At 53.3% G+C, this 23719-nt stretch overlaps 9 protein-coding genes across 9 annotated transcripts; 4 read left to right on the top strand and 5 right to left on the bottom strand.

Moving 5' to 3' along the window:
- Positions 1 to 10: 10 nt before the first annotated feature.
- Positions 11 to 1655, top strand: BDP81DRAFT_457257 (LEM3 family/CDC50 family protein; the record flags this gene model as incomplete). Its single annotated transcript, XM_060593265.1, has 7 exons — positions 11 to 110; positions 216 to 252; positions 320 to 416; positions 472 to 865; positions 921 to 1262; positions 1316 to 1478; positions 1541 to 1655. 7 exons carry the CDS (start codon positions 11 to 13, stop codon positions 1653 to 1655), a joined length of 1248 nt encoding a protein of 415 aa, XP_060450384.1.
- Positions 1656 to 2559: 904 nt separating this feature from the next.
- BDP81DRAFT_389465 (FACT complex subunit SPT16) lies at positions 2560 to 5936 on the bottom strand (the record flags this gene model as incomplete). The annotated part of the gene is made up of 5 exons (XM_060587257.1): positions 2560 to 3665; positions 3721 to 5326; positions 5384 to 5505; positions 5568 to 5652; positions 5757 to 5936. 5 exons carry the CDS (start codon positions 5934 to 5936, stop codon positions 2560 to 2562), a joined length of 3099 nt encoding a protein of 1032 aa, XP_060450383.1.
- Positions 5937 to 7283: 1347 nt separating this feature from the next.
- On the top strand, positions 7284 to 8013 carry BDP81DRAFT_308288 (carboxymuconolactone decarboxylase; the record flags this gene model as incomplete). The annotated part of the gene is made up of 2 exons (XM_060583442.1): positions 7284 to 7775; positions 7861 to 8013. The coding sequence occupies 2 exons, from the start codon at positions 7284 to 7286 to the stop codon at positions 8011 to 8013; spliced, it is 645 nt and encodes a 214-aa protein (XP_060450382.1).
- Positions 8014 to 8382: 369 nt separating this feature from the next.
- Positions 8383 to 9505, bottom strand: BDP81DRAFT_81611 (uncharacterized protein). Its single transcript, XM_060596326.1, has one exon. The coding sequence runs from the start codon at positions 9369 to 9371 to the stop codon at positions 8598 to 8600; it is 774 nt and encodes a 257-aa protein (XP_060450381.1). The 5' UTR covers positions 9372 to 9505; the 3' UTR covers positions 8383 to 8597.
- A 1825-nt stretch (positions 9506 to 11330) lies between these two features.
- BDP81DRAFT_445194 (uncharacterized protein) lies at positions 11331 to 11939 on the bottom strand (the record flags this gene model as incomplete). Its single annotated transcript, XM_060591923.1, has 2 exons — positions 11331 to 11576; positions 11643 to 11939. 2 exons carry the CDS (start codon positions 11937 to 11939, stop codon positions 11331 to 11333), a joined length of 543 nt encoding a protein of 180 aa, XP_060450380.1.
- Positions 11940 to 13304: 1365 nt separating this feature from the next.
- BDP81DRAFT_309496 (cysteine desulfurase IscS) lies at positions 13305 to 15031 on the bottom strand (the record flags this gene model as incomplete). Its single annotated transcript, XM_060583552.1, has 2 exons — positions 13305 to 13727; positions 13931 to 15031. 2 exons carry the CDS (start codon positions 15029 to 15031, stop codon positions 13305 to 13307), a joined length of 1524 nt encoding a protein of 507 aa, XP_060450379.1.
- A 533-nt stretch (positions 15032 to 15564) lies between these two features.
- On the top strand, positions 15565 to 16498 carry BDP81DRAFT_389460 (Flavinator of succinate dehydrogenase-domain-containing protein; the record flags this gene model as incomplete). The annotated part of the gene is made up of 2 exons (XM_060587256.1): positions 15565 to 15805; positions 15933 to 16498. 2 exons carry the CDS (start codon positions 15565 to 15567, stop codon positions 16496 to 16498), a joined length of 807 nt encoding a protein of 268 aa, XP_060450378.1.
- A 1174-nt stretch (positions 16499 to 17672) lies between these two features.
- On the top strand, positions 17673 to 19096 carry BDP81DRAFT_308264 (BAR domain-containing protein; the record flags this gene model as incomplete). Its single annotated transcript, XM_060583439.1, has 2 exons — positions 17673 to 17708; positions 17819 to 19096. The coding sequence occupies 2 exons, from the start codon at positions 17673 to 17675 to the stop codon at positions 19094 to 19096; spliced, it is 1314 nt and encodes a 437-aa protein (XP_060450377.1).
- A 1591-nt stretch (positions 19097 to 20687) lies between these two features.
- On the bottom strand, positions 20688 to 23224 carry BDP81DRAFT_81535 (uncharacterized protein). The gene is made up of 2 exons (XM_060596325.1): positions 22924 to 23224; positions 20688 to 22860 (listed from the first exon to the last, which is right to left on the bottom strand). The coding sequence occupies exons 1-2, from the start codon at positions 23083 to 23085 to the stop codon at positions 20998 to 21000; spliced, it is 2025 nt and encodes a 674-aa protein (XP_060450376.1). The 5' UTR covers positions 23086 to 23224; the 3' UTR covers positions 20688 to 20997.
- Positions 23225 to 23719: the final 495 nt, after the last annotated feature.

The raw sequence follows: 23719 nt of genomic DNA, 5'->3' as shown, positions 1-23719 counted from the left end.
ATTGCCCAAGATGCCCGATCCCTCACCTGGCGTCAACCACGCCGAATCCATCGAATCGCAACATAACACCGGAAAAAAGGAAGACAAGAAGAAGAGCCGCCGACCAGCGAGTATGTGGAAGCCCCGGAACAAAGCCAACCTCCCTTCAGCGATCGCGGAAGCGCTGGGAAGCGATGGAAATGAAGCTTATGGTACTGATACATGCTTCTGAATAGACACGGCATTCAGACAACAACGTTTGAAGGCATGGCAGTAAGTTTGGCAACAGCTCTCTAGAGACGAACAGTCGCAAGGGAATCTCGGTGGCTGACTGTTACAGACCAATTTTGACGCCCAAGACTGTCTTGCCTCTCTTCTTCACGATCGGAATCATTTTTGCCCCGATCGGCGGACTATTGCTCTACGCAAGTGCGAAGGTAAATATGGCATTGATACACCGAGAGGGCCATTACTAAAATGCGCGCTTCGAAGGTCAAGGAAATCCGCATCGACTACACAAACTGCCTCACCGAAGCGACCTCCACTCTTGGCGAAATGGACTCGAAGTACATCAGCACTGCGTTTAAGAGCGACGACCAGACAAAGAATGCCGAGTGGGCTGTGACAACTGTCGACGTCACCGACGGACCGATTACATACGAGGCGAAGCAATGCAGAATCCAGTTCAGAATTCCTGAGGATATGGGACCGCCTGTGCTGTTCTACTACCACCTCACGAACTTCTACCAGAACCATAGACGTTATGTCGCTTCCTTCTACGATAAGCAGCTTAAGGGAAATGCCGAGTCCGCCAGCAACGTCAACAGCTCTTCCTGTGAGCCTCTTGAGTGGGACTCAGATGCCCTGAAGCCGTACTACCCTTGTGGTAAGTCTTTCCGCAGTCCACTTGCTCATTAGATCACATATTCACATAGTGGCAGGTCTGATTGCGAACTCCATGTTCAACGACACGTTTACTTCGCCCCGTATGCTTCAAGAGGACTCGATCTACCCGATGAAGAACAACTCGGGTATCGCCTGGGCATCTGATGCCGAACTTTACGGGGAAACCAAGTACGACCCTGCTGATGTCATGCCGCCACCAAATTGGAGAGTCCGGTATCCCAACTACACCACTGAGCACCCTCCGCCCAACATCGCCGAGTGGCAGGCCTTCCAAGTTTGGATGAGGACTGCTGGATTGCCAACTTTCAGCAAGCTCTACCAGCGCAACGACGACGAGACGATGAAGGCCGGCACGTACGAGGTTAACATCACTGATAGTGAGTGTCTACCAACTAACGCGACTCGCCGTTTAATGCTAACCCAGACGCAGATTTCCCAACCACTGAGTACAAGGGGAGCAAGTCCATCGTCATCACCACACGAACAATCATGGGTGGCAGAAACCCTTTCCTGGGAATCGCCTACATAGTAGTCGGCGGCATGTGCATCCTTCTGGGTGTGATCTTCACTGTCACTCATCTTATCAAGCCGAGGTAAGAAAGCCATTCCTCTCTCCCAAGCCCCTTTAGAGCCTTGATACTGACAACCCACGTAGAAAGCTTGGTGATCACACCTACCTCTCCTGGAACAATGCTCCTGGCTCCAAGCCGGGTGCCGGTCCCAGCTCGGCCATGGCTTCAGGTCGCGAAGTACGACCCGGCGAAGCCTAGAAGGCCCGCGATGAGTCGCTGCGCCCTCTTCGTGCGCGTGCAGCATCTGACTCGACCGAACCTTCTGTAACATCGACAAGACTGGCGTACAGTGTTACTGCATCGTCAGTCGGGGGCCAACGTATTGTTTCCCCCCGGTCGCACCTGTGAGGTCGGGCAAGCAGACGCAGCATCGTTTTGGAAGGCTAGCATTGCGGCGTTTTTGTACGGAATGACATGAAATTGTACGAGTAACGGGGACCTCGACTGCAAGAGGGACACCCCGCCCTTCACAGCGTCTCCCGCTGCTGAGGAGGATAAGGAAGGGGGACTTTTGTTTATGGTATTCTTTACCGGCTGGTCAATGACGCGCATTGTTTGTTCTGCTTCCTCTTTTTATGAACTTTTTGGGTTTCTGACCCTGCATGACTTTTTTTCAAAGCCCCCTAAAGAAAGGAACGGGGGACGAGGTAGGCAACCAGCAGAAACCATTAACGTTCCTTAGCTTACCGAGGGAATCTGGAGTTCGAGGGTCAAGGGTCAGGCAGACCATCAAATTATCTCTTCAAGGCATGATTAAATCAGTTTCGTTCCACACATACACCTACAACATTGTGCGTCGCTCGAAGTAAATCATGCATATCGAAGTAAATCATGCATACAATGAGGGGAAGGAAGTTCCATCATGTCCATCCGGGAATCGTCATGGATTAATAAGAAAGCTATCTGTTCCGTCGCCCTGAAGGCCGCAAGAGGCGGCCCGCGTTCACCAAGGACCTCCCCATACTCTCGCCCCTAGACGCCTACACAACAAATTTGATAATACAAGTGATACCAAAAAAACAATGCAATCATGGAAAACGCTTCTGTGTGTACCCACGACCCGCCATTTCGCATCAAATGGTGCTTCCAAAGAGTCAAATGCTCAGTGCTTTCTCTTCTTGCGGCCGCGGTCGTCGTCGTCACCGCCGCCACGGGCGTCCTCTCGATCGCGCTTCTTGGCCTTGGCCTCGAGTTCGTCCCAGTCCTCGCCCTCGTCTTCATCGCTCATCTCGGCGTCTTCCTCCTCGTCAGAGACGTTGGAGCCAAAGTCAGAGTCTTCCTCACTCGATTCGGAGGCCTCATCAAGCTCATCAGACTCGATCTCAAAGTTGCTCTCAGGCTCAGACTCCTCTCCTTCATCGTCGGACTCCGCCTGCAAGAAGGACCAACCGCCGTCAATGAAGAACTGGTGGGTGTCGGCAGTGACCGTCTTCATGATTGTCGGCCAGTTGAGGTTGAGAGGGCCCTCTGAGTAGGCAATGTCTGAAGAGTCCAAGAATTCCTTGACGTGGTCGAGGAACTCTACTGGAATAGTGTTGACGTGATAGGGTGCTCTTGTGAAATCTTTGAAGACGAACACAAGATCAAAGTTCTTCAGACCAAATTGCACACGTTCCAAATGAGCCACTTCTATATCATCCAATGTGATAACCATGAAAGGTGGCTCGACTACCTGGATCAAGCACTCCGTGGTGGGCTGGATAAAAACGTTGCTTCGGAATGGCACGCCATGGAAGCCTAGGTCTCTGATAGGAACATCTACCTCGATGTTCTCGTTCTTGCCAGCCTCGGCAATCTTCTGGGCAAAACCTTGGAACAGGCGGTCAAGCTCGGCACGGCGACGACGCTCCTCCTGCTCCTGTTCGAACTCGTCCTCATCGCCGTAGCGGTATTTTCTCTTGCGGTTGCCTGTTTCATCGAACTGGATATCAGTCGCCTCGCGGTAGAACTGCACATCCTTGGTCTTCTTCTTGTTGGCAACCATGATGGGGTCTTTCAAGTGAATGTGGATGATGACGATCAACTCGTGCTGGCAAGGCTGGAAGAATAGGTGGCGGACGTTTGAGAATAGAATATCGACACGTTGCTGCGTGCTAAGCGGCGACTGGTATCGAATACCATTCTGGTGGATTTCCACCTTACCAGGAACTCGCTTTCCTTCCATGGCAGGGCGAATGAAGACATTGTCGAGCACAGCAGGACGGCGATCTAATGAAATTGGTCAGTAGGCTTTTCAGAGTGGTCAAGGAAGAGGCTAGCTTACTTCTTATTTCGACGAGCTTGTCCTGCTCGACAACATCCTCCAGCTCCTTCTTCTCCTGCTCTTTCTTGTTCACATCCCGCTTCATGTTGGAAATCTGCGTAGCGATTTCTTGGTAGCGATCGCCGTCCGTCGACCGGAATGTCAGACTTCTGACGAAATGAGCCGATGCATCCTCGAAAGGCTGGTCGTCTTTGCGACCGACACCCTGGCCTGGGGAGAGCAGGTTGACTCTGAGGAACGACCAGTCACCTTCATCACTCTTGCTGGCATTCTTGATCGTGTTGATATGGAATGGGACAGGGCGACCCATGACGGGAAGTATCACTGTGTCATTTCTCGCATCGACCACGATCTGCAGTTCGCGGACCTTGGGAGGGAACTGGTTGTCACGCTTGTATGAGTCAAAGCGCTTGAACTTCTTCACCTCTTTGCCATTTTGCCCGCTGGTCGACTCGGAGAAGCGCGCAAGACCTTCCTTCTGCTTCTTTGACGCCAAGTCCTTTTGATGGTCCCGGCGTCTCTTGTCCGCATCGTCATCGACTGTGGTTGTCCGCTCGGATCTCAACCTCGTAGAAGTGATGTTCTTAGTAGCAACAGCACCAACTCGAGAATCCTTCTTCTCCTTCTTGGGCGTAGGCTGGGCTTCCTCCTCGTCTTTGAAGAAGAAGGAATTTGAATCTGCGTCGATAGGAGTCTCTCCGGTGAAAACAACTGCCTCGCTCGATGTCACACGGATCGTGTCGGTGATGACCAAAGAGTAGATCTTGCTGTTCTTGTCTTGGGGTTGAGGGTTCTCAATATCGCTGAAGCCCGTTGTGATGACAAGGGTCATGCCATCCTTCAGGGCTCGGGAGTTCTTCGCGTTTAGAATCAAGGTCGGGTCTCTGTTCTCCAAGCCGACGCCCCAACCAACGTTTTTCAAGAAGTGTTTCTCCAGGTCAGGTTTCTTGGCCTTGATCATGCTCAAAGCCTTGTTGTAGACCTCCTTGATAACGACGCCATCGCGAACCTCTTTGAGAATCATGTTGTGGATGTTGAAAAGAAGCTTATAGTTGCTCTCTTGCGACTTGTTCGGGTCGACAAGGTACGTACGGGCGATGGCCGAGCAGTACGACTTGTAGCGCAGGCCCATAGCAGCAACAATAGTACCGGGGTGCAAAATGTCGTCGTTGCTCTCCGAGTTCATCTTCAAGTCGTATTTTCCACCACTCTGCACGAGAGGGCCCAGAACCCAGTCCAGCTGTGCAGGGTCCAAGTCTGCGGGAAGCTTCGTCTTGTTCGGAAGCTCAACCGTCTTCCAGAACTTGGTATCGTCAAGCTTCTTGTCGACCTTGTCTGCTAGCGCGCTGTGCTTGACCTTCTTCTCCTTATCAAGAATGTCGGACATTTCTTCGAGGAAAAAGGGGGTCATCAAGGCGACGCAGGCCTTGGAAGCGGTTCGCATGGCTCGGAGCTCGGTTTCGTCCTTCACGGAGAAGGCGTGCTGGGAAAGGGCTTGGGAAACGTCGACCTCCTCGACATCCTTGCATTGGTCGGCGAAAATCTTCTTCCACTCTTCGATGAAGGGACCCTTGGAGGTGTCCTTGGCAATGGTGCCAACCTTGTTCTGCGAGACGGCTGCGTTAGTAATGGTCGACATTGATCACACAGAGCAATAACTTACGCCCGAAGATTTGATGACTTCAGCGAGCTTGACAAAAAGCTTCTCGTTCTCAGCGGCGTCCTTGCCTCGAACAAGGACCTCGAGGGGGAATCGGCCGTTCTTCAACTGTTCCAAATGTTTGGCTGAGATTGAGTTAGCTGACGCTCGTTGCGCGGGTGGCGCAGTGATGGCGAAAACTCCTCACCTTTCTTCGCAGTCGTAAGGATGTGGATCTTCTCGGTGGTGAGCAGCATCATCGTCGTCGGGAATTCGTAGCCAAGAAGCCAAAACTAAATGCGCAAAAAAAACGTCAGCTCTTGATCTGTCCACAATGATGATGGCAGACGGAATGGGGATGGTCGTGTCGTCGCGGATTGGAAGGGAGGCGACTAACGTGCATGGCGTTGTTCTTGTGCAGCTCGGGGACCTCCTCCACCTTGCCCATCATCACGACGATGGACGAGGCGCCATGGAAGATGTTGCCATCCTTGGATCGCAAGTCATTCTTCCATGCGCTGGCGAAGCGCGAAGTGCGCTCGTGGAAAGCCTTGTTGTCGATCTTGATCTCCGCCATCGTCGCTGCGTAGTGAGTGACGGATTTGTTGGCAGAGAAGGGGTTGAAGAACGAAAGGTTCCAGGTTGCTGCTGGCGACGCGAGATCCGAAAAATCCACCGCGTAAATTGGGAGAGGTAGGAGCTCTGCACGTGACCCGCCGCGCGCTTTCACTTTCTGACCACCCAAGGTTCCTAGGCAGTCACGTCAGTGGGCTGCAAGTTGCTGGGGGTCGCGGCGCGATTGTTTGTGGAGCAGCCGTGGAGAAGCTGGCGGGGGACCTCAGTCACTGTTCAGGTGGTGAGCTAGCGCGAAATGTGCTGGAGGGAGCTTTGGCAGTCTGGCAGTTGAGTCGGTTGTGACTTTGTGAGGTGCAACTGGTAAGTCTACTTATGTCAAAGCTTCCTGTACACTTTAGACCGGAGTTCTTTGCGAAGTCGTTCATAGAATTTACCTGAGGCAGCAGCAAAGGAAAGTCGATCCTCGGAGTAAGCCCGGGAAGGACCGATGGGCAGACGCCGAGCAGGTCTGGTACCTAACCTGCCTGTGGAAGGTAGGTATGTTGCGCAAGAGATCCGGACGAGCATCGATGCTGCCAGGCACTTACCTCGAACTTCATGAAGACTAAGTGTTTGCAAGAACGCAGCGCGACAGGAGAAAGACTATATGTCAAGTTTTTAGATGCATCTCGCTCTTGCTGACGCTGATTTCAAGCATAGACTTTACCATATCTTGCGATTATCAATAAATAGCATCGTTATAGTATCTAATACTCGATTCTTCTCAATGACATACGCAATATTGATGAATCGCACCTTCTCGAAAACCAAACTCCATATTTCCCCCATGCAGGTCATCCCCAATCCCCAGGGAAGTAATAAACGAGACGGCTCTCCACTGAAAAAAGGATTCCCACCTGTTACCGACGGGACACCCCAAGGAAAGTACCCGACAGCGCCCTGCCGAGTCGCCGACCGTCCTTGGGAGACTTCCAGGTTCCAGTCGGGTGTTCCAGCGACACCGGCATCGCGCCCGGGACAGCATTCAACCGGAGGACCCAGAAATTTGAGAGGAGGGGGGAAGAACGCTCGCTCGGCCCGCCCGATTTTCGGGATGTGGAGACGGGACTTATACGCAACCCCGCGTAAACCCCTCGGATGAAATATAAGAAGGCATTTCATGAACCTCACTTTTCTCATCTACACTAGTGACAGTATCTCACGATAACATCACAACCACAGCATTTACATGAGCTCATTCTCAAGGTTCTTGAACCTCTTCAAACCCAAAAATACTACATTCGTACCCGTATCCCTCAAACCACCAAGAACCCCCTCCCCCTTCACAACCACCCCTACATCATCCAAAATGCGTCTCCCCTACGTCCCCAACCCTCCCCAAACCACAACTCCCGAAGATGCCGCCATCGTCTCCCGCATCCAAGCCCGCCGCGCCCCCCGGCCCCTCCAGGCCCTAGACCTGACCCTCCTGCACGCGCCCCCCGTCGCCGACGGCTGGAACTCCTTCCTCGGCGCCGTCCGCACCCAGACCACCATCCCCGCCGACCTCCGCGAGCTCGCAATCTCCCGCGTCGCCGTCGTCAACAAGGCCTGGTACGAGTGGGGTCACCACGCGCCCCTCGCCGTCGCCGCCGGTGTTAGCCCGGAGGGCATGGACGCCATCAAGACCGAGGCCCCGCTCGAGTTGGCCAGCCGGCCCGCGCTGTATTTGAGCGAGAAGCAGTGGGCTGTGCTCGTGTACTCGGACGAAATGACGAGGACCGTCAGGGTTAAGGACGAGACGTTTGCTAAGCTCAAGGAGCTGTTCAATGAGAGAGAGGTGGTGGAGATTACGACGACGGTGAGTGTTTCTCTCTGTGGAAAGGGGATGATGAAGGAGTGGTTCTACAAGAGTGAGAAATGTGAGAGGCTAACGATGAATACAGGTTGCTGGCTATAACTGTGTAAGCAGATTCTTGGTGGCTCTCGATGGTAAAATGAAATCTTCAGTCTTCAAGTTGATCATCGATTCTAATGTTCAAGCAGTTGGCGAGAGGAACAGCACTGGACCTGACGATGTGGCTCTGCCTTCCCACTAAGCCAACGAACGCGGGAGACAGAATCAAAATGGTATGTTCTAAGTTGGGGGTTTTGTATTGAATTTGAACCTATCATGAGAATACTAATTGATGAAGTGTAGTGTAAATATGCCAGGGGCTAATGATGCTGTGAAAAGGGGGTATATCATCTAAGTGAAATGTTATGTAAATCCTCCAGAGAAACGTTCAAAAAGTAAAAAGTGTCTTCCTCTCCAACCCTCCTCGTGAACCTCCCGTGAGCTTCCTTGTCCGCCTTACGCCTGTGATCCCTTCATTTTCTTCATATCAAAGTCGTGCCCTTATTAAGAGTATGGGCGTAGGAGAATTGACAGACAGTCTGTCAGTAATGTCTCCCCAAAAAGATGCTTTTCTAGGGCCTCAAGCTGAGTGTCGCCAGATGATGTGTCGTCTGTCCAATATGCATGCATATGCAAGTGTTCATACGTCGTTAGTGCCGTGTAACCTGTAGTCGTAAGCCGGTAAATCGTTTTTCGTTGTAGTTTGCGTATATGTAGGTGCCATCTATATAGTCTTGACGCTTTCCCATGTCTGCCGCAAGCAACACTCCTATACCCATCGTTGTATCATATTGTCAGCTTGGAGTTGGCCAACTCTTGTTCGATAGACCTTTCGATGGAGGAGCGTCGCTTGTGCATCCGGGGACTCTTTTGTAGCTCCTGAACCACACCCGCCCACCCCAGTTTGTGCCCAGGTTGCGTGGTTTCGCGATGACCGATAGCTTGGGTAGTTAGCCTCCGCAGCGGCGGCCGCTCTCGAATCTCCTCGGTCAAGGCGCGCGTCAAGTGGGCGTTCAAGTTGGTCATTGGGGGCGTGAAGGGGGAAACAGGCGTCTTTTCAGGGTTTCTTTGCGGTATTGTCGGCGTTGCCACGGGCACTTGACGTTCTGCTGTGACGTTCGCTCGATCCGCGACCACACCCATGTATACTACGAGGAAGCGCATCCTCACGAGATCCAGCCGGCGCACACGCTCCTCGAGACCGCGGCGCTTGCTCGCCCAGAGAAGGCGGGCGCTCAGGCGTAGAGAAGTGGCGTCTTCGGAAAGAAGCAGGAAGTTGATCTCCTCACGCAGGTCGTCGCCGCCCTTCTGGATCTCGCGCAACAGGCGACCTAGACGGAGCTTATCTTCAAGGCGCTGGACCTTGGCGACATCGCGGTCGTAGCTCTCGTTCTCCTCGACAGAAAAGTCGACGGCATCGATGAAAGATGTGATCTCGTTGGGAGCGACACGGTAGGCAGTGACATACGCTGTCAGGATCTGGGAGAGTACGACGAGGGAAAGGAGGAGCGCGGTCAGAATCAGGACGAACGTCCATTGGCGCGCCTCGGTCTCGGCCATGGCGGAGAGCGAAGCACGTAAGAGAAGAGTGTAAGTGGCGGGTCAACTGGCGAGAGACTACCGCACCATGATGCGACGGAAGGGGAGTTGGTCAATAGATATTCGTATGTGATCTCTACGACAGGTAGTGTTCGAAGTAGCGATAAAGCATAGGCAAGATGTGAAGGAGGGAGGCAACATTGATGACGACTGAAGTGTGCACACGAAATCGGAGGGGAGGAAGGGCAAGGAGGGCTTTCAAGGGCTTCGCGGTGGTACTGGTAGGGTATTACCTGTGAATGGCATGTATCCTAGGTATCCGTCCATACGGCAGCAGGAGATGGTCGTTCCGCTCTGAGCAGTGCTGTGCGCGCCAGTACGACGTTAGGGTCTGTAAGTCGGGTTCCAGATGCAGCGCAATCAAATAATGCCTCCTCTTCCTTGCCTTTTCCTGCCCCTCTTGGATGCGGCCTCCCTTGCATCTTTCTGCTTGTGAGGTGCGGCCACTGGGCGGCATGAGCCAATAAATGGCACCGAGGTCGCTCCTGACGGGTCCCGTTCGTCGACCGTGGGATGCGACGCTCCCATGGTTGGTGGTCTCCCCTGCAGCTGCATATGGGAGCGTCACCTGTCACTGGACAGACGAGGGTGAACTTCTTTATCCAGCATGGCTTCACTGTGGCCCGAACGTGGCTCGAGAACCGATCCGATGGGGCCGGTGTTCTTCTTCTGCCCTAGACAGTGGGAACCTGGAAGGAGAGAGAGGGGGGGCCTATCACCGAGGGCTGAGCTTGTGACCAACAGTAGCATCCTTCATCGCGGCCCTCATCTTCGGGGCTTCGTTTGGTGGGTTTTGCCTGTATCCACTGTGCTGCATATCGTGGACAGAGTCCACCGACTGGTAACAAGAGGGGAGGAACGCTCGGACGGATTGTTACTTTTGGCGGTAGAAAACGCGACTGGAAGGGCTAGAACCTAGAACGGTTGAACCTGGAACCCAGCATTGCGGACGGCGGTGGGCGATGGGCGAGGGGTAAGTTGATGAGGGGTTGTCTGGCGGTCAGCGAGCGAGACAAGATGAGACGACTCGCACGAGGCGAGGACGGAACGGCATGTCTGCTGGTGCTGGTGCGATTTGCCTAGCCGAAATCGTGATGAAGAGGAGAGAAGGCATAATTATCCGTATAGTAACTGCGTACGGTAATCAAAGTGTGCAGCTGCGGGTTTGTTCGCTTGTCTCCAGTACCTTGATTTCAGTCAGGTACCTTACATACTTTGGAAGCGCCATAATGTGCCATCCGAACACTGCAACCTGCGGGTTGTGTTTGGCTCCACGCACCAGCCATGTAAGAGGCTGGACACTTGCATCTTGGATGGCTTACTCTCTTTTAACCCTTGCACTTGCACTGCGTTTGTGCTGCACTTCTGGTCAGCGGGGACATTTAGCTCTTTGGATCACCGGTAGGTGCATGGTGAGTGCTAGCCAAGCCGCCGTAATAACCTTCACTACTTGACGCTGCCAAAATAGTGTAAGAGGTTTGCTTCGTGTGGTCAAGCCAACTACACATGGCGTTGACAATCTAACGTGACATTAACAGCTTTCTCGACCAGATTCGACGACTCGCCGTCAGCAACTGGAGCAATGCCAGGCGCACATGAACATTTGCTATGTCAAACGGAAGGGACTGATTGATCAAAGCATCTGAATGAACCAAGCACCTCGGACCCGCTTTCCCGTTCTAGACCTCGATTACTGCCAGGTGCTTAGTGAGGCAGTTGAACATTGGGTGATTCTGCGATCACTAACATGTTCAACACAATAAGTCATGAAAGCAAATGAGGTTGATGAGTGAATTCATCACTACCTGCAGGACTATTTGGGGATATGCATTCTTCGTGCAAGGGGTATCAAGTTCCATCTGCGTCCTCAATCCTGCCAACCATCGCCCACACCCAGAAAAGCGTCACTGGCGAGATGCTTCAGTGCTGTCTAGCCTCGGCCTGCTTCTGGATGTCGTGCTCGGCACCACGCTGCTGAGTCTTGCCCGTGTCGTGGAGACCCTCGTAGTGCGCCTGGCCAGGCTTGTCGCCAGTAAGGCTAGCAACGGCACCACCAACAGTGCCCTGGACACGGTTGCCAATGCCAGAGGTGTAGTCGTTGAGCTGGCCCTTAGCTTCCTGCTGCTGACCCTCGAGGTTCTGCTCACGGCCTTGCTGCTTCAAGTTCTGTAGTCAAAGTGTCAGCATACTGTGTGACTATGAAGCGATGGTGAAATTCGTGGGGGAGCTTACCTCGGAGCCGACGAGACCACCAACAGTCTCCTTAGCAGAGCCAACGGTCTGGTTCCAGGAGCCGCCAGCGCGATCGGGGTCGTCCTTGCTCACGCCATCAGCCGTAGCCGTGAAGCCGGGAATCTTAGCGGTAGCGTGGGAAGCATCGTGCTCGAGCTGTGCCTTATCCTGCTTGGCCTCTCCCTTGTTCTGGTCGGCAGTGCTGCCGGTAAGGGTGCCGAGGAGGTTCTGGGCAGCGCCAGAGGCAGAGTCGACGTAGGACTTGAGGGTGGAAGTGTTGTCGTTGTTGGCAGCCATGATGAAGATTGTGTGGGTTGATTGGTCTGATGAGTCTGATTGATCAAACGATTTGAAGTACTTGTAGGTTGCGTGTAGTGTTTTGATGAATGGTGTGAAGTGTTGATGTTGAAGAAGAGTGGTAGTGCTGAGGAGGATGTATGGTATTTATCAATGGAAACACCACGTCCAGGACCCTCCACTTCCTCAGGCAGGCAGCATGTGAATCGCCATTGTTCTGGCAACCGCGATGGCATTTGCCAGGCGGAGCTGAAGGTGTGATGTCATTTTGGAGATGGCCCTTGTGGTTGCAACAGCACAGGAGGCAAGGAGGGGGCCACTTCGGGTCATTGTGGAGGACAACGCAGGATGGAGGGGCAGCTTCGTACCCTGCGCACCTTTCATGATGTCATTTTGCGACTTCACGCCTTCTTCACTAGTAACCGCGCCATCGTCGGCGGTCGCCCTTTCCTCAATAACCTTTGCGCTCTTCGTCTGGAAAGATGAGACGCCTTGCATAGGCCATGTGAGCCCACAACAGACGTAAGGAGGGCCAGTCTGGACCTTCCCTCTCCGACACATTGCCATTTGAGGAATGGTTGATGATGCACCTCTTCCACCCGCCTTGGCAAGAGCTATCCTGAACTTGTAGGCTGTCAGACATGGCCATGCCACAACGACAACGCCTGCCTGACTGCCCCCCTACCTTACTTGCCGATGCTGGGTAAGGTAGGCAAGTACCTAGGGTATCTCGCATCCGTACTGTTGATAGGGCCATGGCAAGTCCATCTTGCATCAGATTGCCGAAGAAGCCGCACAGCCGGAGTCATGCCGCTTGCCCTATTTGGCTTGTTTGCACTGATTGACTTGGAGACAACGCACTCCTAACACCTAAGGAATCATGTCAAGGCTTACAGGTGGTTTGAGACATCTGGCTTTCACTCGCGGGAGACATTGTTGCTGGCATATGGGAATTGTTCATCTGCTGGATTGTGCATGGCTCGAGGCTTCTCTGTTGTCATTCATGCTGGGAGAAGTCCTTTTGATGAGGTCGCTCACTACCATAGTATACAGCCCAAATTCTAAAAAAAAAACCAAAAAAAAAACCGGCCGATTGCCGCCGTGCCGGCTCTTGCCGGCGCCTGCTCTTTCCGATCAGTATCTCAACTCTCCGTGGTCCCCGATCCCAACTCCAATGTCCCTGAGCAGAAACGAAAGGCTGGCTGTTAAGGTATCTCAAATATGGGTTTTAATACAAGCTACTCCGGGTGGGAAAGACTCGGGTGTTTTCCTGCAGGGTTCTCAGTGGGCTCGCAAGCGTCGAGCGCTAAAGAGTGCAGGTGTTGATGCGCGGGTACGCATCATGTCGAGCATAAGGTACTGCTCTTAGTGCTGGCTCCACTGGATAGTGTTGAGGTCAACGCCCTCCTGCACCAGCTCCCAGAGCGGGCTCAGCTCGCGTAGGAAGTCGACTCTCTCCTTGACTGCCTTGAGAACGTAATCAATCTCCTGCTCGGTGGTAAAGCGACCAATGCCGAATCTGATACTGCTGTGTGCGCTCTCGTCGCTGTTACCCAAGGCACGAAGAACGTAGCTGGGCTCCAGAGAAGCAGATGTGCAGGCACTGCCGGAAGACAGCGCAATGTCCTTCAAGGCCATCAAGAGAGACTCGCCCTCGACGTAGGCAAACGAAACATTGACGCATCCAGGGTAGAAATGCTCAGGATCGCCGTTTTGGGCGGTGTGTTCCAGCGACAATAGCCCGTTAAGGAGGCGATCGGACAGGAACTTGATACGCTTCGAGTCGTACTGATAAATCTGTCAGCTTTTGTGTACCAACGCAAGAAACCATAAATAGAGCAAATCGATTGGGGTTGGGTCAGACAGGTTGCTATTTATCAACATGGACGTCCTTGTCACGGGACATTCAGAAAGCCATGCATGTAGGAGCGGATCATCATATGGGTAGGTTGGATGAGGGAAGGAGACTGTAACGAAATCTTCAGACATACCTCCATTTCTTCGTAGGCGATGCGGCACGCTTCGCCAAAGCCAGCGACCAGTGGCGGTGCGAGAGTGCCGCTTCGCAATCCTCTCTCCTGTCCACCTCCGCTGATGATAGGGTCGAGTCTGACTCTGGGGCGGCGGCGAACGTAGCAAGCTCCAATACCCTTGGGGCCGTAAATCTTGTGTGACGAAATAGACATCAAGTCAATGTTCATCTTGTTGACGTCCATAGGAATCTTTCCGACGGCTTGCGCAGCATCGGTGTGGAAGAAGGTCTTCTTCTCCCGGCAAAGCTTTCCAATCGCCTCCAATGGCTGGATGACGCCGATTTCATTATTCACGGACATGATGCTGACAATAGCAGTGTCCGGACGAATCGTCGCAGCCAGCTCTTCCATGTCGACCAAACCAGAGTTCTGGACTGGGAGATATGTGACTTCGAAGCCCTCATCTTGAAGATGTCTGCAGCTGTCGAGGACGCACTTGTGCTCCGTTTGCGAAGTAACAATGTGCTTCTTCTTTCCAGATCTGCCAAAGAATCTTGCAACTCCCTTGATGCTCATATTGTTACTCTCGGTGGCGCCGCTAGTGAAAATGATTTCCTTAGGGTCGGCACCAATAAGCTTCGCAATGTGCCCCCGGGCCTCCTCAACCGCTTCCTCACTCTCCCATCCGTATGCGTGTGTTCTCGAGTGCGGGTTTCCGTAGATGCCAGTCATGAAGGGCAACATGGCATCGAGGACGCGGGGGTCGACGGGAGTCGTGGCTTGCATGTCGAGATAGATGGGCCGCTGGCCCTCCTCCATCGTGGTGACTTGCTTCAGAACCTCTGCCATGGGGCTAACCATGACATTTGAGGCATCGGGAGACTGAGGAACAACATCAACGAAGTCCTTCTTGTCAAGCTTGATGGCCGTTTCGATGTTGACCTGCGCATTATCACGTTTCGTTTCCGATACGTATCTGCGCTGCTGAGATAATCTATGGGTTGGCGCAACCGCCACCCTTGATAATGAGGAAATGCCTCGTGAAGGAACCCCCGGCACCTGCGTGTAGCGGCTAAGGCGACCTGCCTGCCTGAGGGCGGACGATGTGATGCTAGCCATGATGTGTTTGTTGTTGATGGCGTAGGGAAGAAAAGGGACGCGAGCTTCAGGGAGGAGGAAAAGAAAAGAGAAATTCTAGAAGGAGGAGAAAGCTTACCCTCGCTATGGGGATATTTTTTTTCGTGACAAATTCGGAGACCGCCTCGGGGTCGGGGATAAACACACGGGCCGTGATTGGCCAGATTTGGCGGCTCCTCCCATTTCGATGACGTTCCCCATCCAGCTGCAGGCCTTTTTGGGAGGCGGTTTCGGCTACGGCACCTGTCAGGACCGACCACCCCGAAAAAAGCAGAAGCCTACCTTACCTTACCTAAGATTGGGCGGCGGGCGCGGCAGGGAAGCCGAAGGTTCAGGTTCCCCCTCTACCTCGGTCACCAAGAAACCGGCCTCGCACCTATCACAGCGTCCAATTTGTCAGACAAACCTCGACAACATCTTGTCAACTTTGCCTTGCACACAGCACCACAGGCGCAACGCAACATCTGTACATTTCAATCTTGTTCATCAACACCAACGAGCCAAACACACCAAAAATGTCGACAGTGGCCCGCGCCCTCCGCCCGGCTCGCCGCCTCCGCTTCACGGCGCCGGCATCCACAACAGCGGCAGCACCCCTGATCCTCCGCAGGTGCTTCGCCGACAAGCCGCCCATCTACACCGAGTCCGCCGTCAACAACGAGCTCGGCGTCGGCGAGTTCGAGGGCATCAAGTTCCGCGTCGAGCCGCTGCGGCGCCAGGGCGAGGACGAGCGGACCATGCGCGCCCGTCTTCTCTGTGAGTTCTTTTGCCTTGCTGTGTTCTCTGCGTTCTCACTTCGACGGCTGTTGAGGGAAGCGAAAGAAGAGCGTGGTGTTCGAAAGACAGGATCCGAGTACTAATCATATACCTTACGAAATAACAGACCAATCCCGCAAGCGCGGAACCCTCGAATCAGACCTCCTCATGTCGACTTTTGCAAACGAACACCTCCCGCACATGACCAAATCCCAAATGGCGCAGTACGACCTCTTTCTCGACGAGAACGACTGGGACATTTACTACTGGGCCACCCAGGAAGAAGCACCCTCCGCCTCGGCCTCGACCCAAAAGACATTGTTCTCTTCTTCGACGGACACCCTCGCCTCCTCAACTGTCAACGCAGCAGAATCCTACCGCCCCGTTGGCTCTGGCGCCGCCTCGACAATCGACTCGGGCAAGAAGACCCCTTCCAAGCCGAAGGAGGACGTCCGCACGCAAGACGTCCCCGGCGAGTGGGCCAACACCGTCGGCTCCTTCAAGGCGCAGTACCGGCCCGTTCCCGTGCGGTGGCAGGGGAGCGAGATTTTGGAGATGCTGAGGGCTCATGTGCGCAGTCGGCGTGCGGATGGGACTGTGGGCGTGCATCGGGATGTGCAGGAGCGTAAGGAGGGCGGGTTGGGGTTCATGCCGCCTTTGTTTGACGTTGATGGAGCGGGGAAGAAGAACTAGATTCCCACCTCACAGCCGAGAAGAAATGCTGAAGTAGCTAGCTTCAGGAGTTTGCGCTTGAGAGAGAGGGAGAGGCAGACAGAGGAGTAGAGGGGTTTGAAATACTGTACCAACAACATCTATCAGGAAATACCATCATTGGGCGGGGAGGGGAAAATCATGGGAGCACGGTACATTATAAGACGGCTTCATTGGAGGCATTTTTGCATATTCGGAGATGGAGAGAGAGTACATGCCTACGAGGTAGATCGGCAGGATAGTAGATTACTAAGCCTTCATTGAAAGTTCTTGGCACGTCGAGCGACGTTGTACACCAATCTGTAATATGACAGCGACTGGAGGCTGCTAGTAGAGTTGCCAGAATAGAGACATTGCTGAACCAGCGAACCAGTGGATGAAATCATGAAATACAATGAGTGGGGCCTCGATTTCGCCGTGCTGACATCCTTCCCTTGCCTTTAAATGCCTTACCTAACATGCCCGGGCTCCCTTACTCGAGGATGATTAGCTAAACAAAACGTAAACGAGCAGGCCTCCCAGGACTTGGACAAAGTGAATTGGGTCTTTGCTGAATGCTGAATGCGGCCGGGACTGGGGACGAGGATCTTTGGAGAGACGGGCTCTCGGAGTCGCCCTGCTCTTCCACCGCTTTCGCCGCGACCGAGCAACTGTATTCCACTTGCCTTTCTTCTTTCTGCATTGTTCAATTTCCCAGACCGATGCTCCGAATATCCTCAAGCCCATCTCCTTCCTTCCCTCCAACCCTTTTCTGAAATTCTTTTTCTCGCCCACAAATCGCAGCGTCATCACCACGAAATATTTCTCTCTCATCTCGCAGTGCCCCGTCCTTCCCGTTGACCCCGCCAGGCACCTACTTTAGGTACCTTAGCTTCTGCATAGTAGCGCCTTAGCTCCTGTCTTTCGGCATCTCATGCGCCACAGCCAAGCGACACTGCGCAGAAGCTGACTGACACAGCCACGCTACGTCGTCACCAGCGACAATCAGGTTGCGAGAGCCCACACCTCATAAGGTTGGACATCGAATACCCTCAACTTTCAAGCAACGAAGACCCTCGTCATAACCTTAGCCCACGATACCACCGTCTCTGCCCTTCATTGGCACGACTCTTCAAATACCTAATCCGATACATCACCACCACAAACTCACCCCGCCATGAGCTTCCGGGGCTTCCAGAAAAGCGTCATTCGGGTACGTGTGTCCACTTAATGAGGGGTCCTCCCGTGCCTTCCGCGCGGTGACGTGAAGACGGAACACAAAATTTGGCTGACTGATGATCTCCTTTTCTCCACGACGAACAGGCGCCCCAGCAATTCAAGTCGCGCTTCAATATCGGCGAGCACACCAAGGATGCCGTCTACATCGATTCCGAGCGCAGATTTCAGGAGCTGGAAACCGAGACGAAGCGATTGCACGATGAGTCCAAGAAATACTTCGATGCCATCAACGGCATGCTCAGCCATCAGATCGAATTCAGCAAGGCCATGACCGAGATCTACAAGCCCATTTCCGGTCGCATGTCGGATCCCGACAGTCTGGAGGTTCAAGGCAACCCCGAGGGTATCCGTGCCTGCGAAGAGTACGAAGCAGTCGTCAAGGAATTGCAGGAGACTCTTGCGCCAGAGTTGGAGATGATAGAAAGTAGGGTTATTCGCCCAGCCAACGAGCTCCTCGATGTCGTCAAGGTCATTCGCAAGTCGGCAGCGAAGCGCGAACACAAGAAACTCGATTACGACCGACACAAACAAACCCTCAAGAAGTTGCAAGATAAGAAGGATCGGAATGCCAAGGATGAAAAGGCTCTATGGAAGGCGGAGAACGACGTGGAGCAGGCGACTCAGGAGTTCAACTACTTCAATGATCTCCTCAAGGAGGAACTGCCGCGCCTCTTTGCGCTCGAACAGCAGTTCATTCAGCCCCTCTTCCAGTCCTTCTACTACATGCAACTCAACATTTTCTACACGCTGCATGAGAAGATGCAACACTGCGACATCGGCTACTTCGACCTGACGCTAGACGTGCTCGAGGCATTCCACAAGAAGCGAGGCGATATTCAAGAGCAGGCCGAGAAGCTATCCATTGTGAAGTTCAAGACGACTGGTCAGAGGCGTCCGGCGAAATACGGCGGCCGTCCCGCAATCGAGGGCAAGCCTCAACACCTGCTTACCGCTGGACCTTCTTCCTCTTCAGCCGCCTCAACAACCTCAGCAGCGCCCACAAAGTACGGTGGTTACACCAAACAGGGAGAAGCCGCTGACTCGAACCCGCCGCCCCCATACTCTCCTCCGCCCACGAACGGAACTGCTGGTGGTGGACTCGCCGCCATCGCTGCAGCAAAGTCAAAGCCTCCTCCACCCAAGCCCAAGCCCAGCCGACTCAGCGGAGCGCCCGCGGCCGAGCAAGTCACCGCCCTGTACGACTACGCTGCACAAGCAGAGGGCGACTTGAGCTTCAGGACTGGCGATGTCATCGAGATCATCAGCAGGACAAAGAACGAGAATGAATGGTGGCAAGGTAGACTGAATGGAAAGACTGGACAATTCCCAGGTAAGATTTCATCACCAAACGGCATACATTGAACAAGAACAAAGACTGACTTTCTTTGCGCAGGAAATTATGTGAAGCTGAATTGAGCGGCTAATAAAGACTCACAACCCCACCAATTACGATCGACACCCGTGATCTTCACCCAAATACACTGTGCCGCAGAGGCACATTAATAAACAACTGCGAGGGCATCGAAAGGGAAGCGCAAAATACTTGCATTTGGGATCTTCGGCGTACGCAGAAGGGACTGCCCATCATTTCGAGTCGGAAGACACTTGGGAGAGAAGGGAGTGCAAAGGGAGAGAGGGGGGAACTTGGATGCCTGGGGAGGAAGGAGGGGAAGTAAGGCTTAGGAGAGAGGTCGCTTTGCTTTTACCCTGGGAGAAGTGCCCATGTGACACGAGTCCGTTGGTCGCCTCACTTTTTTTTGAGGTTTTCGGTGTAGAGAGACCGGCGTCGGCGGCATAGCAAAGGATATCCCCATACCTACGCCTTTTTTTTACGTTTTGCAATTGTCGTGTTGCCAAAAATCACAAGAACTTCCCAGATTCTGTGAGTATCATCGGCGTTACTGCAAGGATTGCGTGATTCCACATTCCTCGTGAGATAGCCATCCCCTGGTTGATTTGCTTATTACTGGTTTGTATGTTCCCCGAGTGTCTCGTGATAGAAGCACCGGGCGGGGGAGAGAATGAGGCTCTCTTCTACTTGCCCCTTTCGAGTTTTGACAAACTTGTTCACCCGCCGCCCAGCCTGCTTATAGCCTCATGTATGGTCCCGGCGTGGGAAAACAGTCTTTGAAAGTTTGAACAGTCCAGCCACCCCAAGATGCGCCTTTTGTAATGTAATTACAATGTGACAGGTGCCCTATCGGAATCGGCAAGGTGCATAGATAGTACCAGGATATATGCAGGAGCCTCAGATGAGGTAGTTGAGGTCTGCCAGGATTGCATCCGCAAGCCAAGACGTGACCTCCTCCTCCTCCGTACCCAAGCCCGAATGAACCCCTGACTCCGGGGTACCATTGCGTCTTTGGCTGGTCATCACGCCAGTCCTAACCTTGTGACATGCAGATCGATTCTGCCCACCCCTTGTATTCTGGTTTGTCAAAGCCTCAAAGTGCATGTTTGACGTGGGACGATGGAGGAGGCTCGTCGGGCGAGGCGAGCGGGCTATCGACGGGCTCTCATGTCAATCGGTCTATGGACATCTCCGTCTTTGTACCGAGACAATCGGCGGGGGAGGACTGGGAAGGCAGGCTAGCTGTCGATTTCCCGTGGGAAACGCTTTCGGGCCCCGAGGAGAAGGTGTAAGGTTCCAGAAGGAATATCAGCTCCCGTGGTAGTATTGTCCAACGGGGGATCAGCTTCGACTCCAATCTTACGCGCCAAGGGTCGGCTTGTCACCTGTTTCGCCGGTCAACATGATACAAATGTAAGATGGAGTAATAAAGATAGATTTTTGAACGGGGGTCCGGTTAGCTCGCTTATGGCCAGAAACCCTTCGTGAATACCGGGGTAGGATAGGCAACTCTAGACTAGAGCCAGCCGAATTTCCCCATCTGCGAACCACTTCTGCTATTCCAAGCGGGGTGAGCAAGGGACTTAAAAGCAGAAAACAAGGCGACCCGGAACCGACATGACATCCCCCTGTCCAATTACAAAAGCAAAGATTCAGGCGGACGCTACTGGAAAGGTCGAGCGGGCTACCTGCATTGACTAACGATAGAAGAGAGCGTAGGTGCAGTTGTCATCGTCCGAAGCCCTCCGTCCCATGCCCTTTCGCGTCTTTAAATGGAGCAAAATACAGATGTCTGCACGGAATCGTCATCTTGGTAGCCCTATTAGGAAAGTACCAACATGAGATCTTGCCGCCGTGGGATGCCAGTAAGACGTCTAGAACGTTTGATAGAGCTGCCAGCGGCAGGCTCCCATCAGCAACACCGGCACGGGACCGAATGATCCTTGCTAAACGCAAAGTTGAAACCAACAGGTTTCCCAAGGCTGTAGATGCTTTGCAGATAAGCGGCCGAGGCTCTTCTTATCCAGGAAGGCGCGTCTGACCTGCCGATGTCTGTCTCCACGTTGGCGGATGTTTGTGACGGACCAGGAATGAACCCCTCACTGAAAGAAGAGTTTCTCGAACCGGGAGCAGACACCGTCAGAGACTTCGACGTAGGATAGGGCCCTGGATCTTTCGCATCGTCGCTTTCTGTGGTTGCGTAGGTGCAAGGCGGTCTTGTTGGGCCGCCAGGCCACCGGGTGAGTCCGATGAGTTTGACGGAAGGGTCAAAACAGATGAAGACCAAAGGCCGTCTGGTTTGAGAACCCTTTTGCCCAACGGCGTATACCAAAGAGCGCTCGTCCATAACCCCTGAGATGTTACCGTATGTACTCTGGCCTTGAGGTCGGAGTATGTTATCCAATGTGTCAAGGTGCACATTTCGTTGGCTCACTTCGACCTCTGGTAGCCACCATGAAATCTCGTTAGGTCCATGGGTCTGGTGGGAGACCTGAGCAGAACTGTCAGCGGGTGATTCCTTCGGGACCCGGCCGGTTCCGCTTTGAGGGAAACGAGAAATTGAACGTATTTGCGGTCTTTGCGTCATCGATTCGGCAGCGACAGGATCGTTTACCAAGTCGATGAATGTTTCGCAAGACTGATTATATGAACGTATAAAACATTGGCTCAGGGTTATAGTCGGCGATGTTGAGCCATCATCACCCCTGTGAACGTAGGGTTTGTCCCCTTGCTTCTCCAATGAGACTAGCTTAGTAGATGGGCAGCGCGGGGTTGATATATGTGTGGTTCGGTTGGTGTCAGCTTCGGCGTCTTCTTCGCCAGGGTCCACGGGAGGGGCCGCAAAAATGACCTCCTTCCGGTAGGCTGCTCTCGCGCTGGACGATTCGTTTACGAGCCATTCCCTTCGGCATTCTGACACCATGACATTCCCGGTGACCAAGTCTTTCGCAAGCTGCAATGTACTCCATCGATCGTCTATCGGCCCGTCTTTGTGATCTCGTCTCAGCATGGAATCTTTCGACGCCAGTTGCATGTCTCCGGGCTGGGTACTGCCGACTGGCAACCGAAACCCGTAATAATACGACAGCGAATCAGTCTCGTATACTTCGAAACTGGCCAGGCTAGACAACCCATAAAAATAATCGTCGATGATTTCGAAGCAAACGGTAGCTCCGATGTCTGACCCAGCTAGGTCCTCGAGATCCAGGTGACCCGGAATCCATTGCTTGGTTCGTATATCAAATCGTCGTAGAACCCATCGCTTAAAGCCATCATCCCCAGTTACCGAGTGAGTGCCGTAGTAAAGGTAATCTTGATTGTTGCGCACAAATAGCTTAGAGGTTGACTCGAGACGTTGGGCTGTGAGAAGCGTCCTCTGCTCCACGTTGATTATAACGAGGCGACTTCGACCTTCGGTCTTAGGTGGGCTGTAAAGACAAGACAAAACTCCATGGGCGAAGTGGATCGGGCGAAATTTGTATTTGCTGCTGGCGAGGTTCGCGCCCGGTACAGATTGTAGCAGCATCCGAGTATCAATGATATTCTCTTTGTCCGATGAAGCGTGCAAATTGAGGAGACGCAGCACCTCGTAACCTTCCGTATAACAAAGTGTGCCGTTGCAATAGATGAAGTCGACAGCCTGAGCGACAAGAGCTGTGGTGTATGGCTTGGCAGTGGCGATAGCGTCCCGAAGCTTGACCAGTTGTCGCAAGCAGCGAGCATACTGCTTCGAGGAGCGGGCAGCTTGGAACTCAGCTGAGTACGGCGCGTGAGTCTAAGCCACCAAGTCAGCGCGGCCCACGAATGCATAGGTCTGCTGTTGTAAGGCGACGCTCACCTCCAAGGCAGCCCGGCAAATGTCATCGTTGTCCACAAGGTACCTGAACTGTCTGCAAGCGAGACTTAGGTTGAAAATGTCATGTAGATTCAGAGAATTTGCGATATAAGTCATGATCTCGATAGGCAGCCTTTGCATCCTCGCAAATTTGACGGCTGCCATAAACCCGTCTCTTGAGCATTCGGTCGAAGAGTTGTTGTGATAGGGTGAAGAATTAGATGCTACAGGTTCGTCAGGCAACCTGGGGTTTGTAAGCAAGGCAGCTCGAAGAGGGGGTGGACAGGTAGGAGACTTCCGGCGCAGGGAATTGACTGTCACTCAAGTCCAAGGCAACTGACTGATGAGGCGGCTGCTTTTCATGCAGGTCGAAGCATCCATCGGGAGGAGCGACTGTAGCTTGTTTTAAGGTGAGTAGGTAGGCGCCTGGGAAGCTAGAAGATATGCCCAGCTACGCTAGCCTGGCGACGTTGGCGGCCTGCGGGCAGTTTGTGTCGGTCAGTATAAATCCGGCGGCGCAGCAAAAAGGCTGATCCATTTTGGATGCCCCAGGGTGTGTTATTACGAGAGCCTGCTTGAAGGCATTTCTCATATTGAGGTATCTTGTGCGAAGAGGGGAACTCGGTAACTCAGAAGTGTTGAGGGAGTATGACCAGGCGTTGTACAAGGGCCCTAGTTGTACAGGCTCCAGCCCCCTTGGACTGGTTCCTGCCTTTAAACCTAACAGTCCCCTGGTTCAGCAAACGTAGGGACGCAAAGATTTTCGAGTTAGAGCTTTGCCCGCCATGATTCCAAGTAG

This window comes from Colletotrichum phormii (assembly GCF_030913505.1).
Source record: "Colletotrichum phormii strain CBS 102054 chromosome Unknown BDP81scaffold_2, whole genome shotgun sequence".
Taxonomy (NCBI): domain Eukaryota; kingdom Fungi; phylum Ascomycota; class Sordariomycetes; order Glomerellales; family Glomerellaceae; genus Colletotrichum; species Colletotrichum phormii.
Note: the sequence above shows the minus strand (reverse complement) of the source record. Positions and strands in the feature narration are given on the sequence as shown.

What these genes read in the sequence shown, in the direction of transcription:
- BDP81DRAFT_81611 (XM_060596326.1), bottom strand. Translation starts at nt 9,371, where the DNA reads ATGGCCGAGACCGAGGCGCGCCAATGGACGTTCGTCCTGATTCTGACC.
- BDP81DRAFT_81535 (XM_060596325.1), bottom strand. Translation starts at nt 23,085, where the DNA reads ATGGCAGCCGTCAAATTTGCGAGGATGCAAAGGCTGCCTATCGAGATC. An exon ending in TTTGCCGGGCTGCCTTGGAG is followed by an intron (nt 22,861 to 22,923) that starts GTGAGCGTCGCC and finishes TTGGTGGCTTAG; the next exon opens with ACTCACGCGCCGTACTCAGC.